Source organism: Mirounga leonina, unplaced genomic scaffold, assembly GCF_011800145.1.
Source record: "Mirounga leonina isolate KUSES-001 unplaced genomic scaffold, KU_Mleo_1.0 Mir_224, whole genome shotgun sequence".
In the NCBI taxonomy this organism is placed as follows: Eukaryota; Metazoa; Chordata; class Mammalia; order Carnivora; family Phocidae; genus Mirounga; species Mirounga leonina.
The window spans coordinates 6,497,036-6,512,425 of NW_023270615.1; the positions used below are offsets into that span (position 1 = coordinate 6,497,036).

General features: G+C 36.5%; 1 protein-coding gene across 1 annotated transcript in view; it reads left to right on the top strand.

Moving 5' to 3' along the window:
* Positions 1 to 8,441, top strand: part of ALDH1A1 (aldehyde dehydrogenase 1 family member A1) — a 55,150-nt gene extending 46,709 nt beyond the window's left edge. Inside the window, exons 12-13 of the mRNA XM_035029046.1 lie at positions 2,928 to 3,002; positions 7,825 to 8,441. Of these exons, the coding sequence (XP_034884937.1) occupies positions 2,928 to 3,002; positions 7,825 to 7,897 (148 nt within the window). The 3' untranslated portion in view covers positions 7,898 to 8,441. The remainder of the gene's footprint in view (positions 1 to 2,927; positions 3,003 to 7,824) is intronic.
* The last annotated feature ends 6,949 nt before the right edge of the window (positions 8,442 to 15,390 follow it).

Here is a 15,390-nt window from a genome sequence, read left to right on the forward strand (position 1 = left end):
TGATTTTCCTTCCAGATAATCAGTCACACCTTCTCCAGTTAAAAATCCATTAGACAATGGAAAGTATTTATCCTTTTATTTATTTATTTTTATTTTTAAGTGATCTCTATGCCCAACATGGGGCTTGAGCTCACAACCCCGAGATCTAGAGTCATATGCTCCGCCAACTGAGCCAGCCAGGTGCCCTGAGGCTTCACAATTTTGAGGAAAAGCAGCCCGCTGTTTCTTTCCCAACCCTGCATTACTGTGCAAGGAGGCTGAAAAATATTTATCCTTAAAAGGGACAGCCAAGCAGTCCTTGCCCCACTGTGTAGCTCTGGAATCTTTTTTCCCAATCAAAAGAGAGTCACCATTTAGTCAGTATACTCTATGCTAGGCACTGTTCTCTGTTCCTTATGTTCATTATCTCATTTCACCTTATAACAACGGTGTAATTGTTATGTCAAAGTTATCGATGAAAAAAACGAAAGTTTAGTGAAGTTAAGTCACTGATCAAAGCTCACACAATAAATGGCTGCTGAGACGCAGACCTATTTCAGACTCGAAAGTAGTGATTCTCAACCCTGACTGTGCATTAGAGTCATCTGGGGAGCTTTAAAAATAATAATAAACTGATTTGGCTTAGGGTGGTGACCATCAAATCCATCAATTATATCAATCTCTGCGATTGAATGTGGACTTTTATTTAAAGGTTTTTATCTAAAGAGTATTTTTCAAAGCTCCCATGTGATTCTTTGTGCAACCAGGACAGAGAAACTGCTCGAAAGCCTGATTCTTTCTATAGTGGGATGTTTTCTTTCCAAGACTTAAAATCAAGCAAATTCTTCTTAAATAATCAGTAGGGCTAGTGATTAAAGTGCAATTTTCCTATGATAAAATTATTAAGATTCAGCATTACTATTACATGTATGTATATTATCTCCAGTTACTAAAAACTTCCACTATATAAGAAGTTTTGTCAATTTTAGTTGACTATAAGCCACTATAAGAAGCCACTATAAGAAGGACATTCTATTAAAAAAAAAAAAAGTACCTGCTATGCATCATCTTACTTATGCCTTGAAATAATCTGGTTAAATATTATCACTTCCATTGTACAGAGGAGAAAATATATGTTTAGAGAGGCCAGATACCTTTCTCAGTATCACCTGGGTACTAAGGGGGCAAAGCCAGGGCTCGTGGGCTTGGAACCTCCCTTCTTTATAACAAGAAAAGGCTGTGGAAGGAGAATCAATTGGCAAGGCTGATTATTTTGAAATTAATAGTTTTCTCTAACTGAATATTTCTTAGTTCTCCATTTACTTAAATGAAAATATTTTCACTTCCAGGATAGGATCAAAAGAGCAAACTCATTTGCTGCACATTTTAACATAAAAAGACAAGTTTCAGGTTTTTTACTTTGGAATGTTCTATGCCTGCTGGATTGGACTGAGCATATGACATCATTCTGCCCAGTGATGTGGAAATCCCCAGTCTGGAATTCCTCTGCTATTAAAACAGAGGCATATTCTTATTGCTATTTATTCTAGAACATAATTCTGTTTCTGGCATTGTCCCAGACATAGTTTCCACTTGGTGTTTTCAGGATAATTATTGAATCCCAGGGTTGTTGGGGTTTTACCCATCATTTCAGAGTAGGGATCTGGTTTTGTAGTAGAAGAACAATTAAACAAACCTAGACAAGTTGTCTTTTGAAAGCATACATTTATTTAAGGAACTATGCTCCAGAAGGAGAGACTTGGATAAGAAACTGTGGTCCAACGAGAACATGGAGCTCTGGGAATTTGGATAGTAAATGCTTTCACTGAAGAAATGACTGAATATTATCTCAGGATCAAATTCATAATCCAATTTGCATGCATAATACAATGTATCTAGAAGTCACAGTGTTGTTCTCCTATTGTAGCAACATCAAGGGAGAGGAAATATTTTAAAAGAACATTGTTTCTCCTTCAAATAATATTTTTTCTCCTTACACATAATGAGAATCATACAGGTAATTAAATTTTGCTCTTCACCTTGGCCACCAGGAGACTGAAAGCTAAACAAATTGCTCATGCCCTGCAAAACTGTATTCTAAATTTTCCTCCTTGTCTTGACCTTTTATCATAATTTTTCCTTTAATTCTAATTACTCATGTTTTTGTAATTATATTTGTTCATAGAACATCTTTAAACATTTTATGAAATATGGCAAGGGATAAACTAATAGTGAAATCCAACTCCTGCTAAGTCCTATTTAAGTAATTTATTAAACGAATTAATGGAAAAAGTGAACTGAGTAATGTAATACATATTACAATTGCAAAAGATGATTGATTCTAGCCTGTTATGTACACAATCCTCAAGAGAATTACAAGGCTTATGAAAGCAATAAAGAACACCCACCTGGGCGCCTGGGTGGCTCAGTCGTTAAGCATCTGCCTTCGGCTCAGGTCATGATCCCAGGGTTCTGGGATCGAGTCCCACATCGGGCTCCTTGCTCGGCAGGAAGCCTGCTTCTCCCTCTCCCACTCCCCCTGCTTGTGTTCCTGCTCTCACTATCTCTCTGTCAAATAAATAAATAAAATCTTTAAAAAAAAAAAAAAAGAACACCCACCCAACAAACTTTCGTTCTCTGGCAAACCATATCCTTTCTCCTATGGCATGTTGGTTGTACTATCTTTTATATTTCAAACTACAACTTCTCAGGGACACAATGTACTACCAAAATGACTATCCACACACAGAGCTGTACCATTCTATTTCTTTCTAGGCAGTACATATACATATACTTCCACATGCTAATTTATAGTACTGCTTTAAAAAAAAATAACAATGAGTATGTTATATTGAAATCAACAGGGTTGTTAAGGTTGTTAAAATTCCAAATTCAGGAGTTATTTCCTAGGTTAAATATGATCTATAATACACTTCTTTTTTTCTCAGGGTGAATTGCTATAGCGTGGTATCTGCCCAGTGCCCCTTCGGTGGATTCAAGATGTCTGGAAATGGAAGAGAACTGTAAGGATAACTTTCTATTAAGATAAATGCTTCCTTGATCAAAATGATTGTCACCCCAGCGAATCACTCCGTAGCTGCTACTTAAATTAAAACCTGCCTCTGTTCTTTCCTGGAGATTCGTACTGTCAAATAGCTCTTAAATGCTGGATTTAGCCCCTAAGTGCAAAAAAGTAATGGCAGAAGGGAAATATATTAAGCTCCTACTATTCATAAGGGACCATACATTACATTGGTTATTGAAATATTGCCTACTTTTAGAGTTTCTTGCTGTATATAAGAATGTAATCTCTCTGGGAAATGTTTCCAAAAGGGAAGCAAAAACTACAAATTGATTCCTGTAGGAAGTGTGAAAACGTACGAACACTCTAGTCATTCAAATATACCTCTTAAGTAGATTAGTGCCTTTATCTCAAAAGCTTCTCAGTGTAGGAAGAGTAATTCTCATTTGATGAAATATTTTGATATGGAATCTAAAGTTTTAAACGATCCGAATTAGTTATTTTTGCACTAAAATATAAACTGAAAAGGAAATTTGACTAAGGAAAACACGTTTTATAGTCATGACTAGATTGAGGATTCATTTACAAGCCTTCAAGTTGCTTTTGAAACCTGGGTATATAGACTTTTTAAAAATGTGCATATACATATGTATACACAGAAAGTGGTGACTATATTCGGTTAATTTTGTTACCAATACATTTTAAAAGTCATTTTGTTATCAATACATTTTAAAAATCATGAGGAATAAAGACACATCATATACAAACCTTATGGAATCAAACATAGGAAAGCTGCTCATTCTGTAAATAGCAAGTAAAAATGAGTCTCATGTTCTAAAGGTCATGAATACATTAAATAGCCATCTACTTTGTCATTTAAATAAGTCAGCAAAATTACAATGAAGCAGTCATCTTTGGGGAGCCAGTAAAAAGGAAGAATGATAAAATGATCCATCCTCCTCAATATATGTTCATTAAGTATTTTTGTGTATATTAGGGCCTCGGAGCCCGAGATACATACCACATCCCATCGTCCATATAATTGTGGTGGCAGGAGAAATTTGTAAAAAAAGTCGTGCAAAATAACCTACTCACACTATGAAGTAAACAGTCATAGACGGGGAGTTCTTAAGTCATGGAGGTAGAAAATCAGGTAAAATGTAGAGCACAGCACCGAAGGACAGAAAATCTGGGCACCACCAGAATATAACATTCATGGAATTGCTCCACTTCTCACGGTTTTCATCTGTCAGATACAATCAGCAATCGCGGGTGGGGACAGGAGGGGGAGAACAAAGTAGAGACTCTATGAGCTCCTTTCCATACTTAAGATGCTGTAGTTTTAACCCTTGTGGGAACTCAGTGGATAAGAACTTACTGGCAGCTGACAGAGTCAGAGAAGACCTCACAGAAAATACAGGACTTGATCTAGGGCATGAAACAAATGTAGGATGTCAGGAAGCAGAGAAGGGAAGCGTTCTTGAACAGTTGGTTACATGTGGCATGTTGGGGGGTTCGTGAATTTGGATGCCTGGTGGGGATTTATGGTGTTGGAGAGTATGATTTCAGTTAAATAGGATACAGATTAAGAAGTCTTGTATTCAAGAAAATTGGCTTACATTTTGTTAAGGAAGCAGTGAAGAGCCACGGATATCTTTAGAATGTTGGTGGGGAGAGAGAATGGCAAAAGCTCAACTCATAAAAAGAACATGGTGTCCCAGAGGAAGGATGATGGGGCACTAGCCGACCTACACTTGAATCCCAGCTCCATCTCTTGCTAGCCACACAGCCTGTTTTGAGCCTCCGTTCCCTCCTATTTAAAATGGAGATGCTAACAAGCCTCCTGAGAGTGAAGTGACAAACTGTGTGTCCATTCCCCAGTATTCTGTGACCAGGTGGGGACTTGGCAAATGGTTCTTTCATTCCCCGGTTCCTTTTCTTTATAATATCCATTATTAGAGAGTCCCTTTGCAGAACTAATTACTGTACAAAAAGCTGTAACAAAGGTTGGGTTATTCTGAAGGACAGTTAACTCATGGCTGGCCCAGCTACCTAACACATTTTCCTGGGAATGTTGAAGATAAAACAATCAAAAGGGACAAATTGACTAAAGTAGACCAAGTATGTCAATTTTGTTGAATACAGTTTGGTCCAACTTTAAGGTTGAGGCATAAGAAAAGCAAGTAAGAGAGAGAAATGGAAAAATAAGAATCAAACATCAAGGGCGCCTGGGTGGCTCAGTCGTTAAGCATCTGCCTTCGGCTCAGGTCATGATCCTGGGGTCCTGGGATTGAGTCCCAGATCGGGCTCCCTGTTCCGCGGGAAGCCTGCTCCTCCCTCTCCCACTCCCCCTGCTTGTGTTCCCTCTCTTGCTGTCTCTCTCTCTCTGTCAAATAAATAAATAAAATCTTAAAAAAAAAAAAGAATCAAACATCAATAATTTCTTAAAATTCTGTTATGTGAATATAGATAATTTCCTTCTATATCTATATAAACACAAAGAGAAGAGTAAGGCTGTAATTTTTTACTGCAAAAACTCTGGCTGAGGATGCTGTTAATGTCTACCTGAAACCAAATTGGGTGAACTTAAAACAAGTCATTTGCCACAAGATGTTTAAAGAGAATTACCGAAGCAATAAACTTACATGACTCCCAAGAGTTCAATTACAATTTATCCTTAGAGATAGAAAGGTATAATTGATCAGTTGGGAACAGAGTCCTCAAAGAGCCAAAAATAGTGGTGCACAGATCTCAGCATGGTTGTAACACTAAGTGCCCGGACCTGGGATTGGGTTTCCGATCATGGTGCCGGCACTGGAATGAGTCAAATGATAGAAATTCCTTCCTTGGTGTAATTGTACTAGTTTTCACTTCAGTTAACATAAGTCACTGGAGACTTTACTACTATACATACCATTGCATTAATTGGTTCTTGGCACCTTCACAAGATACTTCTTTCCTCCTGTCCTTTGCAGAATAAGAGGAGCATGAAAGTGTTATAAACTACTGGATTTATAGAGAAAGCTCACGTGAATATTTTTTTGTTCAGTTATATTCGCCAAGTCAGTCCAGCAAACATTATCCCCGTGACTACTTAAGTAGCACCAGGCTCAGTTCTGGGTACAGAGTGAAAAACAGATGTAACTTGCTTACTAGGACCTTATTACTACCGTGTGGACCCAGGTGAGAAGCAAGGGTGTCAAGTGGAAGTTTGTTGGAAATACAGAATCTTGGACCTCTTGCCAGACCTAGTGAAACAGAATCAGCATTCTAATAAAATCCTGGGTGATTGGTACCTTAGGGATTTTAGAAGTACAGGACCAGTAACTCACAGAGCAGCAGGATAAAGAGAAGTGTCAAACGGATGTGTTTGTGTTATATCATAGACACAGGAATGTCTATGCATCGTAATACTTAGGAGCAGGACTTATTTCAGCCCGAGTATGACAATAATCACACTTAGTACTCTCCTGAGAGTTTCAAGTGTCCATGTCACCCAAAATACAATGGAAAGCCCATTGGCAAAAATCATGGGTTAATTTATCTAACTTTGTGATATAAAATACTTACTAAAATATTATCCTTTAATGGGTTTCAGACAACTGAGGCTAAGTCCTTTAATTACTTTGAAGAACATGTTCATTGAAGCTTTTAGAAGGTATTTTCAGAAGCTTAATTGCCCAAGAAAATAATCAGCGTTAAGAGGATTAGGTTACCCAGGAGAAAAAGATGTCTTCTACATACCTGTCTACAGCATCAGAAGGAAGGGGTAGAAAAGGATCAAGATCATTTTCCTTTGTAAGCCTACATGTGCCCAAGTGTTATAATTTTAAGAGTGCTGCTATGTACATGCAATTCAATCCTCTCATCAAAACAATATAGAGAATAACGAACTCAATGCTTTTAGTCATTTCTTCAAAAGATGGTAAATCACAGTTTCCAAACCTGGTAGGAGCTCTCAATAAACCCAATAACGGGATACCAGGATCCTAACTGATTGACTCAGGTTAATTCTTGATCACTTGGGTTGGATTTAAGAGTTATATAAGCAAATGGCAGGGGTTGCATGAATAGAAAAACCCCAAAACCACAAAAAGCCCAAAGGTCTGAATTTGGGCCAATGAACCCTCTCTTCTCTCTCTCAAAACAGACAAACAAAAAGACAAACAAACCAATTCTAACAATAAAGATCAGGGTTTTTGTTTTGTTTTGTTTTCCCAAAAATCAAGAGATACTGTTAAAACTATAGCTAGAAAATATTTTGTTTCAAACCGTATCAGGGCACGTTAGCATGAAAATTCCTTCTTATCATTTCTGGGCCAATCACACACAATAAAAATGTTAAGCTAAGCTCTACTTGAATTTATAGTTTTACTCCACTACTCAAGTGATTATATATTACGATTTCTCCTTTTGTACTATTATCTGTCTTATGTATTCGAACCTAAACTAGAAATGGTAAGATTCTTGTTGGACTGAACTGTCTTTTATGTGTGTGTGTGTGTGTGTGTGTGGTGAGCTTGTTTATAGTCAAATAGAACGATGTCAAAACTAGACAATTTATGTGAAAATCAACAGAATGTAATAGTCATTTAAAATGCCAAAAAAAAAAAAAAGGGCTTGAAAAGGTTCCCCACAGGGGGATTTATGTGAGACCAGATATCTTACGGTTGGCTGGCTACTATTTGAAATGCTTCTGTACACAGAAAATATTTTCCATTGTCCCTAGCCAGATAGGCAAGAACAAATTTGTACTAAATCATGGACTATGGTACATTTGCATTGCTGTGCTAAATTCTGTGGGTTTCTCCCCCTCTCTCTAGGGGAGAATATGGTCTCCACGAATACACAGAGGTCAAGACGGTCACAATGAAAATTTCTCAGAAGAACTCATAAAGAAACCACAAGAATGGAGCAAAGAATCCTCAATGACTAAGCATCTCCTATAGTCACTAATATATTGTAGTGGGTTTTAAATACACAATTGTTCTTTTCTTGATTTTTTTTTAAACATAAGCTAATCATATTAGCATTAAAACTACACATAGAAAACTTGACATGTAGCTTATTCTGAAAGAATCCTTTATCTTCTGATATGTGACCCTCAAGTCCTATCTGTAAAACAAGGATGGAGCTGATGTGAGATCTCTCCAAGCTCCGTAATAGTTATGTGCTTCTCCTTGTAGTTACTCATCCAGGATAATCATGTTATAGAAGAGGACCAGTTGTCATGTAGCTTCTTTCTCTAACAACCCCTTTAAGTCCTTCACACACCTTTGAGCTGCAGAGTAGATATGTTCTGTTCGCAGTAGTTGTGAAGTCATTGGAGTTTGTTGAAATGTTTCCTTGAATGTCATGTCTGCTTGTCAAATGAAGCAATGCCTGAAATACTTAGCTGTAATCTAAACACAAAGCTTAATAAAAACAACCTTGCATGATTTTTGTTAAGTTTGAATTTTTTTAAAGAATTTATTTATTTATTTATTTATTTATTTGAGAGAGAGAGAAAGAGGAGAACACGAGCGGGGGAGGAGCAGAGGGAGAGGGAGAAGCAGACTCCACACTGAGCATGGAGCCCCATGTGGGGCTCGATCCCACGACCCTGAGATCATGACCTGAGCTGAATGAAATCAAGAGTCACTCAACTGACTGAGCCACCCAGGCACCCTTGGTTTGAATTTTTTAAGTAGAAGTTTTGGTTATGGTGATTTACTCTCCCTGTCACTCAAAATCAGTGTTAAATTGGGTATAAAGAGGTACTGAAGAATAAAAGTCAAATTCACTCATTCTCAAATAGGTAAAGAAACATATTTTCTTTTCCAGAGGAATTTTTGAAATCAATAGCAAACGTTCGGGGTAGGTGGCTTCAGTCTTTCAGCAAACATTTATTGAGTTTCTAGAAGGTTCTGGGTGCTACATTAGGTGTGTACTATATGTTGGCTAACGGAACAACAACAGAAACAAACAAACAAACAAAAAAACCAAATAGTTGAATAGTGGATGTTCCATTACCTCAAGATGATTTGATTTAGTGGAGAACAAAGACACCATACAAAAAAGTATTTTTTTTTTAAATGATGGGTCATAGAAAGGGAATGAGAATTCAAAGAAACTGAAGAGCGTGGTAATAATGTACCAAAAGGGTAGGGATGACCTTTAACTGAGGGAACTGGAAATAGCCTCTTGAAGGAAATTTGACTGGATTTGAGCCTTAATAATGAGCAGATTTGCAGTGAATAAACATACTCTCTCTCTTTCTCTCTCTCAGGACATGTTTCTTTGGGGGAAAAAAATGGGAAAAATTCTATATCATATTTTCCTCTCTAGGAGTTTCAAATTGCACAGTGGTGTGTTCTAGATTCTGAGAAGTTCTACAACTTGTTTAGTCTTGTTTAATACAGATTTTCTCCCAAATTTATTTAACCATAGACTTTCCGTTTCTCCCACCCTCATTTAATACCTATTAACACTAAGGAATCCACATTGGAGGATGCTGTTATACGCAAAATATTAGCGCTGAGCATTCTGAGGAGAGAGCTGGGGGTCAAGGAGGAGCAACTGGTACAACGCTCTCTGTGTAAACTAAAGAAGTTACATATTGATGACCTCATACAAAGAACTTTCTGTCTGGGATCCCATGTAGAAAGTAAAAATAAGTGAATATTTTGTGTGTATACATCTTTCAAAATGTTCTTAGTTGCAACCTAAAATTTAAGCTTACTAATGTTTAGGATAACTTTTTTTTTCAGATTCAGATTTTATAAATATAATTGCTTGCCATTTTACTTTAGTAGACCCCTCAGTAACACCATTGTTACAACATATAATAGCTGCCAGAGTGGAGCACCACTGTGTGTGAACAAATGGAATTCTTTGGCTTCTTAGACCCGAAATAATTTCAACTCCAATTGCAAAAGTTTCTCAAAATTGTGTGGGCCTGTAAGATTGGCAATCAGGACTAACTTGTAAGATTTGGGACACAATTATCACTTTGAAAACTGGAGGAATCCAAGGCATGAGGAGAATTGAAAAATCTTTGGACGTTGAGAAGAAAAAAATACCCATATACAAAAGAGGGTTGTGTTTTCCAAAAACCAGACAGTGTCTACATTTTTAAGAGATGTGTTTAAAACCATGTATAAATAAACTAATAGGTAGATAAGTTAATATTGTAATGGCAACCCAACAGAACATTTTAAAATGTAAAACAAAGAGGGTGAAAGACAAAAGCCAGAAACAAGTTTAAATATTTGAAAATTAAATCTTCATAGTATAAATAAGACATTACAGGATTAAACAAAATATCTGTTTTATATCGTCCTGAGCCTCTAGGCATTATTTGTCTTTCTTTTCCTCCGATTTATAAAGCTATGCTCACAATATTTCTTCAAGCCTTGAAAAGCTGAAGGGTATTTTATTAGCCCATGTGCTCTAGAAAATATAATAAGGAATTTTATCATGAAGAATTTGGTTCTGCAGTCATTAATATGATATCATTGTCCTCAATATCCACATGGTAGAAAGTATTTTCTGCTCCAGGAATACTAAAGGAATCACAAAAGTTAAAACTAACTGTTCAGGCAGAGGCAATGTTGGGGATCAGATGCAAATTTTCAAATGTCCTAGTGTCTCCCCACCTCCTTCCCCTCCCCTCATTTTTTTTTTTTAAGAATACATGCTTCTGCATTATATTGTAATAGCCAAGGAGAAATCAGGGGAAAATATTTTTCTTAAAATTTTTTGTGGCCAATTGAAAAATAGAGCTAACTCAAAGTAGGGGACTTTAGCCATTTCTTTACATACTTGGAGAGAGTGATGAACCTAGAAGACCCCTTTGCCTGGGTAATGCGTGATTTTTTTTGAGTCTCATTTCACTTGGACCTTTAGAAGTGCACCTCCCATACCATCTCCTGAAAGCTTTTATCTTCTGGGTTTGTTTTTTTGTCTTTTCTTTCTTTCTTTCTTTCTTTCTTTCTTTCTTTCTTTCTTTCTTTCTTTCTTTCTTTCTTTCTTTTCTTTCTTTCTTTCTTTTCTTTCTTTCTTCTTTCTTTCTTCTTCTTCTTCTTCTTCTTCTTCTTCTTCTTCTTCTTCTTCTTCTTCTTCTTCTTCTTTCTTCTTCTTCTTCTTCCTCTTTTTCTTCTTCTTCTTCTTCACATCAAATAACCAAGTAATGTTTTCACATGAAGCACAAGTTCCCAATTAGAATTTCATTTGCTGCTTTATCTTGGGACCTTTGTTTACATATTCTCTGTAGAAGCATTTGAGCCTTCCCATTTTGATGGTAAAAGAATATACTGGAAAGAGAATTGGAGATGATGGCTGAATTCCCTGGATACCAAAATTTGGTGACTGCAACAAGGGCACGGAAGCTTATTCATATAGCATGCTGGGACTGTGGTATTCTGGAAGATATGATCCTGAGTCAGGGCACAAATGAGAGCGAAATGGCTCAATGATCACTCTGACATTCTGTGGAAGAGTAGGGATGGCCACAAACTTCTTGGTGGGGACTTAAGAATGCCCTACATCCTTAAAGAAGCTGGCCCTTGGATTCTGAATGGTGGGATTATCTTAGGGAAAAATAGTGACATCCATAAACCCTTAGGATAATTCCAAAATCCCTAGAAAGTCAACTTTCTTGCCAAATGAATTATCTGTGGCAAAGGTATAGCAATGCTTGTCACATGTTTGATTTAGTGCCATGTGTTCACTAGTTTCACGAGCATTTCATTTTATTTAAAAAATGGACATCTCTGAATTTTATAGAACTGTTCCTAGGAGGCTGACATGGTGTATCCTGCAGTGGATTTCACCAGATTTTAAGATTTTAGTTTGTTTACCTTTTGTCAAGTAACTTATTTAAAGATTCATCAAGCCTAAAGAATGTACCAAATATGAAAGCACAAAACTGTTGTTGTTTTTTTACTTTTTATTTTAAAATAACTTCAAGCTTTTGGAGGAGTTGCTATAGCAATGCAAAGAACTCCCATATATTTTTATTCACTAATTTCTAATATTTTCCCTCATTCGCTTTGTCATCCTATTCTCTTTATAGATTCGCCTTTTTCTTGAGACAAACTTTTGAGAATAAGTCTTGGATATCATGTCCCTTTGCCCCAAAATACTTCAATATCTTTTTCTTTTTTCTTTTTTTCTTCAATGTAATTCACCAAAACCACAGAGTAATTACTTAATTCAGGAAAATTAACATTGACAAAATACTTGTATCCAATATACAATCCACACACTATTTTCTCAAATTGTCCCACTGTTGTCCTTGATGGCATTTTTTCCCTGTGATCCAAAACTTAATCAAGGATCATGAATTACATTTGGTTTTCATGATTTTCTTTTTTGTTATTATTCCTTAATAACAGCAGTGCTCGCTTCGGCAGCACATATATTCCTTAATAACAGCAGCATAACTCATAAGCATACCTAATATTCAGCCAGGTTGGTTAATAATGTCTTGGTCTGGAGAGAAACTTAAGGGACATACAAAGCTCACTCAATTAATGAGAGTCAGAAAAGGGGATTAAATAGCTTCAAAGAATAAATACTTCATTTCAAGATTGATTATTAATTACCATCCTTCATCATAAACTGACAAGGATTTTATACATATAGGCTGAAAAATAAATCTTCTCCCTTGGACAATTTTGAAGAAAAGCTATGTTCCCTTGAGGACATTAGTACCCATTTCTTGTATGCATTATTGCAATATTGCCCTTTTTCATTTCATTCCCTAGTTTATTTATTTGAATATTTTCCCATAATAACAGGTTGCCTACATTCTGATGATGTCTAGGGAGGCACCTTAATTGTAATTGATTACAAATCCATTAGTCACTTAGAAACATTTTAAATGACTTTACTTTCAAAGTACAATTTTGGTAGGAAGATCTTGAACTTTGGAGTCAAAGAGATGCTAAATTCTGGTTCTACCACTCACTAGTGGTATTATCTTAGGTCAATTAGTAAATCTTTCTCATTTAGCAATCATTCAACAAGTCACAGTGGCTGTTGATATTTAGGGAGCAATATAATGTGCTACATAATCACATGGGCCCTTGGAGCTCAGCAATCTGGTGTCGAATCCCTGTTCAGTACTCACTGGCCTGGGGATTTGGGACAAAATAACCAACCTTTCTAGATTCCAGTTTGTTTATTTGTTTGTTTTTATCTGCAAGAAGGAATTAATACTGGTACTTATCTAACTGGGTTATTCTATTAAGGGAAATAATGTTTGTAAAATGCAAAAATGTAAGGTTCCTAGTATATAATAAGTACTCAATACATGTTACTGATCTACTGATGAAGGTTCTGCAATTAATAACATCAATGAAGATAAAGTTTCTTTAGACACTAAAGAAAATATCTTTCTCTTGACCTTGACTTTGTATCTTCTACATGTCCTTTCTCTGTCTTCCTGTGTCCTCTTAGGCTACCCTCAGTTGGGACCCTGTAACTATGATATACCCATCCCTCCCATCCATTTTTTTTTTTAAATCATTCCTTCAGACACAGGTGAAAATTCATTATCAGAGAAAGACCAAGGTGGAGAAAAATGTGAGCAAAAAACTTGGCTTAGAATTGAGGCTGGAAATTTAAATACATTTAATACCAAAGTGGGGTTAGTTCTAATTAAATGAACTCAACTGCCTTTCACCCCTCAGTTGCCAGTCATCATGATTAATCCTTAAGCTAATAGTTAGGGACAGCGTGACTAAAAGAACAACAAACTAAGAGGCTGGTTTCAAATGCAGCACAGGAGCCCACAATGACATTGGTCACCCGGTGATTGATGCAGAGGTTCAGCCCACATGAATTCAGCGAGGATTAGGGGACTTAAAAGCACATAGCTTAGCATTTGTGTTCAATGTTCAGTCATCTTGCATTCATGCAACCACAAAATGTCAGAGCTAGAAAAGAACGTAGTGTTCTTCTAGCCCAATGACTTCATTTCACGGAGACATGGAGAAATCGGGTGATGCTTGAAATATCACTAAATTATCAGTGGCAGGGTTTGGCTAAGACCGTCTGTATTTTAACTCCTAGTTCTGTCCTACCGCCTGTGTCCCATGAAGCATTGTAGATGTTTAAATTGATACTTGATTAAAGATATAATATCGAGTGCTATATTTTATTTGTTATATATTTATTCCTTTTATCTAAAAGAAGTTATGTAAAATCCACTGTTGCATTTTGTTTGCAGGTATTTTATTTATTGGAATTTAATCCTTTTGTCTAAAAAAGGGAAAACCTCCAGTGGTAGTTTTTTAAAAAAGCCTTCAAGTAATGCAAATCAGCTTCAATCCCTTGTAAAGCAGAGCGTCTTGATATAGTTACAAAAATTAAAATCCATTATATGTGTTTGCTTAACAGTTATCAGAAGTCTACTGTATACAAAATACAGTGGATTGCAAATGAAATGATGAGAATTAAGTCCTTGTTCTGTGCAAACACAATTCTAGGTGCCTTAGAGAGGGTATTTGTTTCATATAAAAAGGAAAGATCCTGCTCTTACAGTGATTAAATCTAGTGGAGGAGATGAGAAATATATACAAAATCATGGAACTAAAAGATCAAATGTATGAAGTATGATAAGATGGATGGAATTCCAAGTTAAGCCATAAACATTTAACAAAGAAAAATCCTGGGGTGCCTGGGTGGCTCAGTCAGTTAAGCATCTGCCTTCAGCTCAGGTCACGATCCCAAGGTCCTGGGATGGAGCCCTGCATTGGGTTCCCTGCTCAGTGGAGAGCCTGCTTCTCCCTCTCCCTCTGCCTGTTGCTCTGCCTTCTTGTGCTCTCTCTCTCTCTCTGTCAAATAAATAAATAAATAAACAAAATCTTAAAAAAAGAAAAGTAAAATCTTAAAATGAACAGTGAATTCATTGAGGTTGGATTTTTTCAATTAAACTCTTAATTATTTAATAATTGTAGGTTTACATGCAGTTGTAAGAAATCGTAAAAAGAGATCAGTTGTGCCCTTTACCCAGTTTCCCCCAATGGTAACATCTTGCAAAACCGTAGTACAATATCACAAACCAGAGCACTGATGTCACTTCAGACAAGACACAGAAACTTTCCATCATCACATAGATCCCTTGTGTTGCTTTTATCGTCATACTTGTGTCTCTGCCACCTTCACTCCAGCCTTAACCCCTAAAATCTGTTTCCCATTTCTTTAATTTTGTCATTTCATAAATGGGTACAGTATGTACCCTTTGGGGAGGTTGTTTTTTTTTTCTCAGCATAATTCCATTGAGATTCATCCCAGTTATTGTGTGTTGTAAATTACAATACATGTAAAATATATGGCTGCATTTTACCACTTGTAATGGGAAGTGTCTTGACAGATCCTAAGATAGGTATCTTTGGAGAGTT